General features: G+C 41.7%; 1 protein-coding gene across 1 annotated transcript; it reads right to left on the reverse strand.

The window, feature by feature from the left end:
• Positions 1-732: 732 nt before the first annotated feature.
• Positions 733-6,585, reverse strand: chodl (chondrolectin). The gene is made up of 7 exons (XM_028970558.1): positions 6,484-6,585; positions 4,578-4,926; positions 3,998-4,155; positions 3,879-3,929; positions 3,432-3,518; positions 3,236-3,332; positions 733-2,157 (listed from the first exon to the last, which is right to left on the reverse strand). Exons 1-7 carry the CDS (start codon positions 6,554-6,556, stop codon positions 2,073-2,075), a joined length of 900 nt encoding a protein of 299 aa, XP_028826391.1. The 5' UTR covers positions 6,557-6,585; the 3' UTR covers positions 733-2,072.
• Between the last annotated feature and the right edge of the window lie 8,580 nt (positions 6,586-15,165).

Raw genomic sequence — 15,165 nt, forward strand, 5'->3', positions numbered from 1 at the left:
ATTTTCCCACCACCCGTGACACAGATGCAATATTCCGTCTGAGCGCATTGATTTGTTTTTGGGTTTTTTTGCATCGATATTTTTAATCACCAGCCTTTGTTTGATTTCAAAATGTTCTCACTGCTGATGGGTGATTGCTTAAACATCATTCTTGAACTCTGAAGGAAATGCACTCGGTAGAAAATGCAATGCTTTCTGCGGGTGACTGATTCTTCTGGTTCTCTCTTCTCATAATGAGTAGAAATCACCTCCTTCTCCAGATGGGAAAGGGTATGTTTCTTTAATTCTACCCTGTGCTTCAAAGGCAGTGATTACAGTCATATCTATAATTACTGGGGCCTGTGAGTGTGACGTGAGCGCTCCCGTCGAAGCACAGGACTGATTAGTTTAATTGGATCCGTAATTACCAGTGTGTTTTTAAGCGCACCGTGTGGCTAATTACAGGCCAGGGTGAAGCACACATACAAATCGCATATTCCATTGTCACAAGTGTGAACATTGTCACTTTCGCAGAATTCTTACGTTTGTCTTTTAACTTCGTCTGGAGGTGCCAAGCCTCCTGAAACCTCAAAATAGCATTTTCCCATAATGATTTAATGGTGTGAACCCGTACAGAAAAATTGCTTCAGATTAATTTCCAGTTTGATGTTAACACTAGTGGAAATCGGTACATACTGTCCAGTACAGTACACACACCAACACACAAAGTATCTTTAGTTTTATTACGTTCACAAAAAGAAAATTATAACAAGCTTGTCTGAGTTTAGTTCAGTTGTGATGAAAATCCATAGTCATTTGTCCTTTTATTCAAGCAAGAAACATAATGGGTATAAAACGTCTATTTACATGACTCCAGCAAACACGCATACTGTTCTTCATACTGTGCTGTACACAAATTAACACACAGGCATTTAGTCTCCTTGCACAAACAAACATACGCATGATATTTATTAATATTACTGATCAGTGTCATAGGAGAAATGTTCATTTACATCAGTAATCCAATGTTGATCGTCTGATAAAAAATGTTGGACTGCTCACTGACTAACACCCAGATTCATGTTCAGATTCATACAAAATATATGGGATTTCTAAAACCAATTCTAATTATATTTACATGCAAATGATATTTATAATGGTGATATTTTCAAATGTGTAAATGAATGTAATTTTTTTATTTTTCAGTTTCTCTCTTAGTATTTTCCCCTTTTCAATTATTTTAGTGTTGAAATGCTTAATGCTCCAGAATTAACAGTACTGTCTGTAATGTGATCACGGCTTCAGTTTTATTCCAGCGTTTGGTCACAATTTAGAACTTACAAACAATGCAACAAAACAAACTTCATGTGAAACGCGAACCAAACGCTATTCTGTCCTGTGCTTCCTGTATGAAGAAGTAAATACCGAAATTTGCTCAACAAGCCAAATGTTGTGAGAAGAAACGCCAAGATTACATTTCCAAAAGATCATTTTTTACAAACCAATTTCATTCAGCCAACTCTTGAAGTCAGGAGAACTGGCTCTGTTTCCTGCACGCTGCTCCGCCTCGTTCGTCTTCAGTCGGCATGACCTCATTTGTGTCAGGTGGAGCTCTACGTCCCTCTTTCATCTTGCACCCGTCTTAATTACTGTAATTTAATCACTCCCTGCATTTGTTGCCAATTAGCATTAGGCGTCCCTCTGCAACTCACGGCACACTCTTGTGACTCTTGCCGTCAAACACAAGCTTTAGAAGAAGAGATGGAGGGGAAGGAACAGAAAAGCGAGGGGAGAAGGAAGAGGGGGTGTGTGGCTCTGATCCAGACAGGGGAGGATGGCAAATGAGCTGAGAAATGACGTTGGGAACAATAACTCATGACGAATGATAAGACATCGGTGCTATCTGTGTGGCCCTGTGGTGAAACACGCAACAAAACACTGGTCACACCCCAGACGATAACGCACCGACAAACACCACTCCGCAGATAAGCGTGTGAATTAAGCAGCATTTCTCACAAAGCAGATAACACAGCCCCCCCCCGACAGAGACTGGGGTGCACTGGGAATAATGAAATGTCAGTGGGGACTGTCGATCATATTTCCATGGCGCTGTCTGACTTGGGTGTCTTAGAGATCCAGAGCGTTGATTGGTTGACGCTGGTTTTGGTCCGAGGTTTGCTGGAGCAGAAAACGGCGACACAGACACAAAGCCCATATTTAATCCCCTGAGCACAATAGTGATGTGTTTTAATTTGGCTAAATGAGACTTTGTGCATGGGGCAAGTTCAAATGCATCTCTAACACGTTTTATATTCAGTGATCTGTAGTATTAGATATCATTGTGTCTTTGTAAAATTACATTATTAAATATTCTCAATACAGTGTGATGGGCTTCATGCAATAATCAAAGACACAGCACAGTTAATAAGCAGCCCATAGTGGAGCCATCTCCCATGATATACGATTACGTGTAATTGCACAAGGTAGCGTTCCATCTTCTCTGATGGCTGTACTGTGTCACGCTGTACAAGTGGCAAACATTGTAAAACAGGAACCTCGCATTCGTTAAGAGCGCCATGTATTTACCGCGGGGCTTGAAAGCACTCCAGGAAGCCTTTTACTGCAGAGTGCACACTGAGATAGCGCCATGATTAAATGCATTGTCTGGAGATCCCTAGTCGTGGAAAGTGATTGAAAATATGTTAAAAAGACATCACTCTGAGTGAACAGCGGCCTTAATAAACATAATAAAGTACACAAATACGGCACCCCCGTAATGCCCCCCTGCCGGGTGGGGCTGCGGGAGGTTCCATACATTTTCAGATATAGGGAGGGGTTTTTCGCGTGCGCACCGAACGGCTTGCTTCAGCATTTTACAGCCCCACATGTCTGGATGCACAGCCCAGATATTGATGCGAGGCAACGCAAAGACAGAACTCAGGACCCCCCCCCTACACACATATACACACACACACTCATGCATGCGAGCACATAGAAGATAATAGCAGGAGACAGGCAGTGCCGCGATGCTAAATGCACATCATTATGTACACCACGCCGATTACTAGAGTGAGTAAACAGTGCGCTTAGGAACACTTATAAACAAATTAATCCATCTCTGTAAAAGCTTTATTGGAGGGGAGGAGGTTGTTCAGCATGGAGAGGCATGACCTTTCACTGGTTAATAAATCAAAAGCAAAAAAAAGCCCATCTGATTTCATTTAGTTGAAGTTATAAATGGAAAGCGTTTGGTCACCTTTTGCTCAGCATCTGAAAGCAGCAGGTCCCAGAGGCCACGACGATGAGGAGCAGCAGCGGAATGGTTGGGATGATCACGTAAACCAGAAGTATCCCTTGAAAAGACACATGGGTCAATGCAACAAAAGGGACAAATGCAAACGTTTATAATAAAGTTAACCCATTCCTGTCTACAAACCTGCACATGACCTTACCTGAGGAGCCAGTAACTGTAACATGAGGGGTGTCACTCTTATCAGTCAGTGTCGGTTTGTTTTCCTCTTGCTCTTCTGATGCAATTTCTAAAAAGAAAAAATAAGATTCCAAAGAATTCATTCATTCTGTTCATTGTTTTGCATATTTTCTCAGAAATATGGCTTTGAGTTGTTGCATTAAACACTTATGTCATGGATTGGAAAGAAAGGATGCATTTGCGGGATTTGCGGGACAACAAAAAACACATAGACACTCCTGGCAGGAGACAGTAACTACACAATGACTGAGCAGGGACAGGGTGCAAACAGTATCCAGCTATACTCAACACAAAAGATGAACACAATCAGGTAATTAGGGCGATGCACATTTAGCATGAATGGAGCGTGGAGCCGGAGCACGTGATAGCCGAATGATTTCTTAAACCTAGCGGTCAAGCGTGCTCTCACCGGCATCGCGGACTCCAGGGCTGTCCCCCTGTTCGTTCACCAGGTGGCTCTCTGCGTAAGAAAACAGTGATGTAACTTCCACCCACACACGCGGCCACTTCATGTCCGCCACGCCGTACCTGGGCTGTATTTACAAATGAAGTTGTGCTTCATGTTGCACCTGTCGTCATTCCACTGGTAGAGGTAGGGACCCCCGAGTCCGCGCTGAGCAGTGGGCTGGTGGTACATCACAACACAGGCCTCACCTCCACAGGACGGCTCGTCATAGTACCAGTTCCTTACATGACACTCAGAATTAATAATTATGCATAATTCTGACCCACAACCAAGGTTCCAGCACAACCAGCCACATAGCAACGTCCCTGCCACATTTTTACACTCAGAACATCTGCATGTCCACCCACACACGAAGACAGCATGTCTTTGTTCCATTTGGTAACAGCATAAAGTAGAAAAATTAATAACAAACTGAAGCTGTCTGTTTGCGTTCAGCTAACTGATTATTTACAGAAGTGAACAGAAATTACAGACTTACGGCCAATATAAGTTGAAATATTTAATATTTAATGAAAATTAACATAGAGACTGCTATAAATTCAAACAAACGATATTTAAAAGTCAGAGTTACAATCTTATTACTGTATGATTCGGTGGTAGTAAAATGAAACATCATGTACCAGGCCTGGACATACCACTCACCTGAACTGAGACACGCTGCCATCGGTCCACCTGTAGAGGTCGGGGCAGGAGCTGAAGCCCCCATACTCCTGAGCGCTCTCGCTTTCGGCGCGGGTCAGCCCAATCCAAAAGTCCCCGTCTGCGATCCCGGGCCCGCTGCTGCTGGAGGTGGAGCTGAGCTCCTGCAGGAGCCACTGGATGTGCCTCTGCTCTGCAGTGTTCTCCACACTCAGCAGGTCCCCGCCGTCCATCTCACATGCCTGCCGCGCCTCCCAGAACGCCACGCGGCTCGTCATGTCCTTAAAGTAGGCGATCTTGTAGCATGGCTGCTCCGAACTGCTCCGGACTGCTCCCTGGCAGACTTTCTGACCTGAGAAACACACAGTCTGCCATTAATCTGGTTTATTAAACGCCTTTCATCAAACATCAGTATTACATGCATATCGGCTTGATTCTGAGGCTGCAGTTTGAATGCATTTATATGATGCTGTGTATTGTGTGGAGTAGTAGACACTTTAATTCACTTCTCTGAGAATAACAAATAATCTCCACAATTTTGACCCCGAGAAAAGGAGCTGTCTGTGGTGCTGATCCGCACCAGGAATTAGACACATGAGATACAATGCAGAGAAATGCAAGAATGAAATATCAAGGCAGGTCTATAAAGAGAAATTAGTGTCTTCTCTTTCAGGAAAATTAGTGTCTTCTCTTTCACATGTACCTGTGTGAAATAAAAGCGAGCCAACCCAAGGAAGCTTAGGGTTGCCATACAGCCAAATTCCCATGTTATTAAGTATTATAATGCAATTACATGTGAAATGCTGCAGGCCACAATGCACCATAACGGCTGATTATTACCATCCAGGAATGGGTGGGATTCATAGCAACTCAGGCGATCAAAGGCACTGGTTCTTTGGTCGAGGTTTTGGTTTTACTGCCCAGAAATATGTACAGCCAGCAGAGCCATGTCATAAAAAAAAAAAAATGTGGATAGTGTGGTGTGTTCAGAATAACCATGATTAATACACGCGCTGTTAAAAGTCGAATAATATCCTTTAGCCCGCTGCCCAGGAGGTACTTTAAATAATTGCCTGATCCAGATTTGCACTATCATCACTTTACCCGGTAATGGGCTGGGTCTTCCAGGGGAGTACCGGACTCAGCAATATCCACACCAACTTCCTCCTCTTCCTCAACCCTTCCTACCCGTTCCCCCCTTTTCCCTCTCTATTCCAGAACTCTCTCCGCCATTCTAAACCTTTCAACTTTTTACCCTGCAAAGTCACACTGAAGATGCCCCATGTAACGGGACCATGTAACGTAGTGCAAAATGCTGGTCCATTTCTGTCTGAATTCATACCGTGTCCATACAGGGAAATTCATTTTCAGATGAGACTGGGTCTGGGTTAAAATTCAGGAAAGCCATTGGGGTGTAAGCACTGGGTGCAAAATTTGTTTTGCATCCTCCATTTTCGTCTCCAGACCAAGAAACTTGATTTTCCAAATCAACTGAATTTGATATGTTGCCAAATGCGAAAGTAAAAAAAATAGTGGTAAATAACATAGATTCTTTAAAATATATATATGTACAGTACATATATATATTTCAGTATCTCAAACAATTTTGGCTGCAAATCAATTGAATAAAGAGTACTTATAAGACATTTAGAGAAAAGAATGACATAATATTCAGTTCCTTTGACCATGCGGTCTGCTAATAAATGAGAGACGCATTTTAATCAAACACAAACACAATTAAATAGAATGGTAAATCTATTTAAAAACGGTAAATAGATTTCTGGACGGAAATTCCGTCTCAGTAGCTGTTTATTATGATGATAATAATTGTTAATATATATATATATATATATTTTTTTTTTTAATGACTGTGGGCGTTCTTCAGAGCAACATAACTTTCCAAACTCACCGCTCACAAATCTCGCGCCGTGGCTGCCGGTGGCGAAGAGCAGGAACCCGCAGAGAACCCGAAACATCTTCATTCCCGGGCGGCGGCGCCTGCGCTCTCCAGCCTGCGCTCTCCAGGCGGGTCCATGCTGGCTCGGTCCCGCCTCCCGGCGCGCTGTCCCCGCCCCCTTCCTCGCGACTGGCCCATCGACCGGGGGCCGCAGCTGGGGCCACCGCCGCCGCCGCCGCCTCTTTCATTAGGGGCCCCGGTGCGCAAGGTGCAATTATGGCACGTTTGAAGATCAGATGCAGCTTATTTATTATATCGATCAACAGGCTAATATATTTCTAACTCAATCCAAAAATGTAATGAAAAATCATGGTACCTCCGTGTAACAAATATAAATGTATTTTATCTGTTAATTTTTTTTTGTTTTTTTGCTTGCAGTTGGAATCCATGTCTTGGGCGAGCGTTTAAAGAAGTTAAACTGTCCCCTCATCATCCCAGCCTGACCCAGCGGGAGGCCAAACCCGCAGAGGATTTGCTGAAGCTTTTTCACATTGTTCCTCCCCACTTCCTCCGACCCCACGGCCAATTATGCTGTCACTGAGAGAGACACTTGCTCCGTGTCCGAATTGATCTAGACGTGGAGCCATGCAGATCCGAGGGCTGTTAACTGTACTATAATACGCATTGACGCAAAAAAAAGCTATTACTTAATTTGCTGTTCGCTATTGATCAGTTACTTCCCAACAGCAAATGCCATTTTGTTCTGTGGGTGTTCGATAACAACAATAAGAGATCCTGTGGCACATTATCAATAAGAAGGCAGCAGCATTATTACAGGAACCATCATCAAGAGGAGATATTAAAGAGACCTGGCAGGATGTGCTGGCGGCCGAGGGAGGAGAGAAAAGAAACGTCGGGTAATCACAAAAATAGGAAGGAAGCGGAGCCGCTGGGCTGGGAAAGGGCCAACTTGCAGAAAGTGGTCCGTAACTGGGCCAGGTGACTCCAGCCATGCTGATGCTGCAAGAACATCACCATCAATATCGTTCAGGTTTTCAACATTCCATCCTCATCATCATCATCATCCTCCCGTAGTGGTACTTCCTGTCCTTGTTTTCCAGTCTGCAGCACTGTAGGGTTTAAATGAAGTGGTGTCTGTGTGTGGCATTTATCAAGTCAGATTTTGAAATTCAGGAGTCTTATCAAAAACCCAATTTGAGTAGCTCAGTGATGCTGGTGATGTCCCTTTTCTCCACATCTCCCTGCACCTCAGTGGTGAAGATGAAGTTCAGTGAAGTGTAAGACTAACTGAATAAATTATATTAAATTATATTAAATATATTTTGTGACATTTTGGGCATTTCTTGCAGAAAAAACTCTACCAGGTTCTACCAATAATAGTAAGAATAAGAAATAATACAATACTATTATACAGCACTGTGAATATTGCCAAATACATATTTTTTTTATAATGCTTTAAGGATAAAGTGAGGTCTCAGCACTTTTGTGACTGCAGGAATATTATCATTAAAGTTTAAAGTTTAGGTTTAAAAACTTTATTGTCATTGCACAATCATACTGCCCACCAGCCCCAGAGCAAAATGTGCTACATTTACATTTACTGCATTTATCAGACGCCCTTATCCAGAGCGACTTACAATCTGTAGTTACAGGGACAGTCCCCAGAGTTAAGTGTCTTGCTCAGGGACACGATGGTAGTAAGTGGGGTTTGAACTTGGGTCTTCTGGTTCACAGGCGAGTGTGTTACCCACTAGGCTACTACCACCCTTTTGAAATACAGTGTGTCGAAGTTATGTGGCAAAACCCCTATTTTTATGAAAATCTGCCCAAAGATTGTTTTAATTATTATCTAAAATACATAACAAAGCAAAGTCGCAACTCGTGCCATTTAACACTGCATCTGTCAGTTTGGTTTGCTGGCACTAGCAAAATGAAGCTTTTTTATTATACTATTAAATACTCTCAGTTTTCCTGCCACTGCACCTCAGAAGCCAAAATATTCTGTAGCTCATATAATTCAATTCCAGCAACCCTTTAAAATTATATTACTAATAGTTTTGGCCAAATATGCCTCATTAATTGTACCCGGACAGCTCTTACAAGGCAAACACCGATGTAGAGCACCACAGACATGCCGCCAAAACGTCGGCCCTGCCAGCCAGCCGCACTTCTCACACCCAGAGCCATACGTTTGCATGTACGGACAGGGAATATTCCTCAGAGGAAATGTTCCTCCCGCACCTCCACCTCCCTCCTCCGTCCTCCTCCCGCCCACAGTCCCCGGACCGCGCAGGAGGAGGTCCCTATGGAGACGTAAAGGAATGATGGGAGACGGTGAAAGATGACACCGCGGGATATGCAGACGGACACTGAGCCGTCCAAGATTAACGAGGGCTCCCCCAGGTCGGCCGAGTAAATGGCCGCTCGCTCTCCACCGGGATTGGATTAAAAGCTGGGACGAGGTGATGGGAGCTGAAGCAGACATTAAGTGGAAGTTACACGTATCCATTAATGTTCCTATATGGCGCTTTCATTTAGCTCTCGACTTGCAAAGCCTTCCGCGTTGCGCATCTCTCTGCTCTCAAGTCGCAGCTGACCCCTATCTTCTTCCCACATAATTCACTTTCGGAGTGTTACATTCCACAAGGATCAGTGTTTTATCCTTTCACTCCAGAGCCAGATTCACGTCCCGGACAAATCTGAAACCAGATATAAATACAATATAACGTGAGTGGCCTGAAATATTTGGCAAAGTTTAATGCTCAGTGGTTGTTCGTAATGCTGCGCCACATGAAGACGGTTGAGACAGATGCTTCACGTCAGATGTAAACAGGGGAAAACTGAAGACATTTCAGAGCGAAAAGGAAACGCGGGTAAATGTAGCCGAACAGACAGCATCCGGTTAACGAGCTGCCCTCTTTATGACCCCTCGGAGACCCAATGGGCCGTGGTGCAATCACGTCCCAGTCCCCCTCATCACTTAAAGAGGTAGCTGGCCTCCTGTCGCCCGTCCCAGGAGGCTTTTGCAATTCTCTTCTGGGGTGATATCAGATGGTGACGGGTCTTTAGGGCTAATGCAGTCAGTAATTACGGAGCGGGCTGGGAGTCAGCATGGCTGAGCAACTCCGATTTGCACAGAGGCAGACAAACTGTCTCTCCTGCCGAAAACGTGGACGGGACGGCATCCAAAACACTCTCTAACGCAGAGGGGTGAAGACTAATAAACACACATTTAAAATCTTTGTGTTATTCTTAATGCCATAAATACATTTGTGCTTCTGCTGACGGGTTTCAGGATTGTTAAATAAGACAGTAAGATGGTGAAGGTTCTCAGTCATCCAGGTCATGGTAATCTACAAAAGGGTTCAAATGAAGGACACTGGACTTCTTTAGTTCCTTTGTTTAAGTAAGATGGTGTACTAGTACATCTCAACAAATGAAATATGGTGAAAAAGGTCATTTGTTTTCATATTTTAATTCACAAGTGTAAAAGTGAAGCACAAATCAGTCAAAGCCAAGAACTGGCTGTAAAAATGTAAAGTTGTCTGAAGTTGGACATTTTGTGTATTTTTCATAATGCAATAGATGATCATTAGTGCCAGGAAGTGTCAGATTCAGACCCCACTTACTACCTCTAATGTGTCCCTCGTAATGTGGAACAGTCCTCGGTAAGTAATTATTAGATATATTCTCTATAGCGTCGCTTTCACAATGACACCCATCTGAAATTACGGTTTCATATGAACCCTGAAGTGGTTGTGTAATTTTACTCTGTCCACTTTACGTGGTTCTATAATATGAATAACCATTCCACGAGACAAACAAATTTGGTTAATAAGATACCCAAACCCCAGTCCTAATCTAAATTCACATGAATGTACTTAAGCAGGTGGTATTACGTTTAGTCGAATGGCATATATTATAATGTATGTGTTAAATTTGTCCTGAAAAGTGTGACCCTGTTTTGTAAGTGTCCCCAAAAATGTTCTAAATAGCATTCTAAACAGAACTAGTATGTATGATTCTTTGTGCTCAGACAAAAGATGGCCGGAGGTTATTTTTTTAGACCACTTTTGGCAATATAGTGTGTAATAAAAATAGACTCTCTGCCAATTTTGTGTTACTGTGTCAGAATAGACTAACCACATGGTGAGTTGCATATTTATAAGTACATTTTTTGTTTTCAGTTCATAGACGCTGAAGATGTTGAAGAGTGAAAGAGAGAAGCCTCTGTTACTTCAACCGCAAACTAACAACTAAATTAAGTATACGTTTATTCTTTCCCCCCTGATTCTCCTATAAAGCGCTACAGAGTAGTACCACTGTTTAAATGGATTCTCCTGGAGCCCTGGTACATGGGCATATTTTTTCGCCCAAATTGCTCCATTTCCACAAATGGACTCTTATTGATTCTAAGAAGGCATCTCTTCAAAACAGATAATCTGTTACTGCCATTTACCGCTGCCAGTCACCACTTAAGCATAATTACCCAGCAGTCAATACTGCGGCCAGCCTGCAGCTGTGGTTAACCTCTGAGTCACCAGCCACAAGCCCAACGGTGGGCTCCAGCGTGGCCAAGGATGGCTGAATCTCTGGGTCTGGTTTTTTTTTTTAGCCTTAATTACATTATTTTCTCATTAATTTAGAGAGTTCCTTCACTCAATGTAGTTAACAATACCTGCAGGCATCTACAATCTTATTTCTTTATGTTTTTACATTTATTTGCTGCCCTGTTGCTTTAAATATGATGGAATTTTTTTATGGTGCTTTGGACCGTAATCAAATTTAAGTTGTGTAACATATTTTCTTAAATATGATAAAAGTGATTTCCACTGATCGTTTTAAGTTATGGTGAAAGTGCTGATCAGATTGTATATGTCTGTGGTTTTAATCCCCATGTAGGGTGTGCCTTTATGGTGCATCCAGCATTTTATTGCACGCTTAAATAATTGCTTCTGTGGGCAATCTGATTGGATTTATATATCAGTGTCACGGATGGAAGAGATTGTGGTGTCAATTGGCCCATTCAAACACACACACAAAATACAGAATATTTTAATTACATTGAAGTTTCACTAGTTTCTGAATCTAAAACTTATGTTCATTTGAACAGTGATCACATAATTGAAACCCAAGGTGAGTAGAGTGTATTTTGACAAAAATCCATGTCGAATTGTGTGTGTGTGTGTGTGTGTATGTGCAAGGCTATGTATGATTAAGCAAGCACGATGTATCTCTTTATTGGCCTAATCAGCTTCAACGCAACACATTTTCCTTACAAAATTTTTGGATTTAATATATCACCTGCATCACCATGTCTTTGGTTACTCAATAAACCAGGTCAACATAAAACTATTAATCATTAAAATAATGTGTCTCTGTTTTTGGTTGTTGAAATGAAGTGAAAGTGATTATTTGTGATAATTGTTTGTATTTTATTTGTACATGTGACACACACATGAACCCAGGTCTCTGCATTTAATAATTTAACCTTGGTGAGCAATGGGCAGCCATGAAAGGCACCCGGGGAGCAGTGTGTGGGGTTGGTACCTTGCTCAGTGTCACCTTGTTGGTTCGGGATTCGAACCAACAACCTTTCGATTACGGGTCTGTTTACCCGCTTGGCCAACCACTACCCAAAATCTTATTTCTACAACCACAGGCAGCATGTATACAAACACAGAATCGAATAAACGTTTTCTTATAAAAATCTGACAGTCTTACAAATGACTGTGTCACATGCTCCCCCCAATGTGTTTGATAAATTGAACTTTATGTCTAATTAGGATTTGTGATTGCTTTTTGGCAGAACAAACAAAACCTGATTATGTAACCATCATAATACGTGCACTGAATGAGTTCTCATAATCTGGCAACGCTTCAAAAAGAAAAATCAATTCACAGATATGAATTGGCCTTGTCAGATTCTCCCCAGGAGATTATGTATTTTCTTGGCTGTAATTTATGATGCAGCATATGAAAGACATTACAGCTCTTGCCGTTTACAGTCACTTGAATATTGTCCAGCAGTCATGTCTGCAGGTCTCCACTACTGGGCCATACATCTACAGTACAGTACAGCGCATCTGGACCTAAATTTGTTAGCAAACCTATTTTATTATCTGTACTTCAAACACTGTTAAAAAGGGACACAGTTCAAACTATTTTGAAAAACAGGATGGTTAAATAGGTGTCACTTACCGGAAGCAGTCTTTAGCAAAGGAAAGACTGTGCCGCAAGTGTAGTTGTCCTTTACTGTGAGGGTTAAAGAGCTCACTTATAATAGCAAAAACCATATCTTTCTTTATGTCTATAGTACTGTGACTGCTGTACTGCAAAAGCATTGTTAAATTTTTTATTAAAGAAAATGTAACTCTGTTAATAGCAATAGCATTTTCTTTGGGCAAATGTATGGGCACCATGAGGGAAGGTCGGAGCTCTATGTGTTGTATAAAATTTGGAATATCTGAAAATACAAATAAAACAGAAATATGACATATATATATGATACACTCCACAAGAAGATTTTTCATATTAAGATATGCCTGGTACCTTTTGTAGCAAATAATTACCCAGTTACTCTCCTCAGTCTCACCTCTTTATTTTCCCATGATCAATTTTGTCTGTTGGATCAATTTGATCTGTCAGGCCATCTATATAGCTGTTAGCAATGACAGCTTATAATTTATGCCAAGTCACGCAGAGCTATTCAGAAGGACAGCACAGGTAATATTTTGGTGTGATAAAGCTGTCTTAATGAAAGGGGCCTAAAATATAGAACTTTTATAACAGAACATCATATATATTTGTTCACTCAAGGAAACATCTGCATGTACCCAGGATACCTCTGTAGACCATCTGCTGTCCTACAGTTTAGACCCAGTCAGATTTTGGGCAAAAGACCACATATGACCACATATGATTTCAGTGTGGTACCATTCTCAGCACAACAGTGACTAATGTTGTGTTGGTGGGAGTAAATCTGAAGTGGATCTGATTGTATTTATATATCAGTGTCACTGCTGGAAGAGAGTGAGGTGTCAATTGGCCCATTCAAACACACACACACAATTTTAATTACATTGAAGTTTCACTAGTTTCTGAATCTAAAATGTATGTTCATTTGAACAGTGATCACATAATTGAAACCCAAGGTGAGTAGAGTGCGTTTTGACAATGAAAATTTTCCATGTCGAATTGTATGTGTGTGTGTGTGTGTGTGTGTGTGTGTGTGTGTGTGCAAGTGTAAGTATGATTAAGCAAGCATGATGTGTCTGTGTGTGTGTGTGTGTGTGTGTATGTATGAGTAAGCAAGCATGACGTGTCTTTGTGTGTGTGCGTGTGTGTGTGTGTGTGTGTGTATGTATGAGTAAGCAAGCATGACATGTCTGTGTGTGTGTGTGTGTGTGTGTGTGTGTATGTGTGCTTGGACACTAACTAACTGCACAGTATATCACTATGGGTATTAGAGCACTGATCTGGTCCCTCTCCAGCATCCTTTCTCCGGGGTTAATAAGGGTAATTAATGGTTTCCAGTGATTCAACAAAAAATAATTACCCTCCCTTATCATTAATCTTTACAGGATTAGTTTGAACGGCAGACCAACAATCACTTTTCATTACACATCCGAAAAGAAAAAAATCCTGATTAAAATAGATTTTTCTAACTTAAGTCAATAAGCCGAGCTGCTTGAACTCAGTGATGTGTTTGAGACGAGGGAGCGGAGGGTCCTTTATTTATACCCAGCATCTGAGTCACAAATGTCATTGATTAGTTTCCCTTAGTTCCATCATCGGAATTGCGCTTGCTTTAATAAAAGAGTGGTTTAATAAAAGTGAATGTGTTTTTCTGTTAATTATTACCTTGAATGATGATTATTCTATATATGATCATTAAAAACTCAGATTCTGCATAAATCCAGAAAATGTTTTGCCTGTTACCTATTTTAAATAGCAAAAGGGCAACATAGCATTCGTAATACTGGCAGAACTGCTGAAACAGAGTGGCACGGCAGTGCAGTAACTCAGATCAAGGGTACCTTGAGGACTGGTTTGGAGGACTCAACCCCTCCAAACCAGACCTCCTTAAGGCTCCTTCAGACTACATTCCCCCAGCTGGCTGTAGTTTCAAAGACTCAATAAGCTGCGAGCTGTACTCTATACTATATCACAGATTGAAAATTTCATTTCGAAACACAAACATATTTCATTTTTAAACACAACATTCACTTCATTCACTTGCTGTCAAATTCTGTACTTCCTTTTGAAGTTTTGGTTTTGATTAATGCCCTGAAGATGAGCTTTTTCAGCAGACTGAAGCAGCCTTCCTGTGGTCTTTTGTTCTTTCTGCTTTAACAGCCAAAACGCAGGATCCTGCTCTCACCGTGCTCCAAACCACAATTCATTACAACATGATTGCAGGTTAGACCTGGCTATTGTTGCTTATTCACCTTAGAGCAAAACCTCAAAACTGGCACGAACCCATTGGTCCCCGTGTCTCAAGATCTCCAACACCTCTAAACGTAGTGAAACCAGGGGAAGGACCCCAAGACACCCTGCTTTATTCGGACAACGTTGTTGAATACCTGGAGCACCCCGGAGCACATGAACTACGAGAATTTCTTCAAATATATCTACAGATATTACTGTCGCAAAATGTGTCTCCGCCAAGTA

The sequence above is a fragment of the Denticeps clupeoides genome, chromosome 2, assembly GCF_900700375.1.
Source record: "Denticeps clupeoides chromosome 2, fDenClu1.1, whole genome shotgun sequence".
NCBI classification, from domain to species: domain Eukaryota; kingdom Metazoa; phylum Chordata; class Actinopteri; order Clupeiformes; family Denticipitidae; genus Denticeps; species Denticeps clupeoides.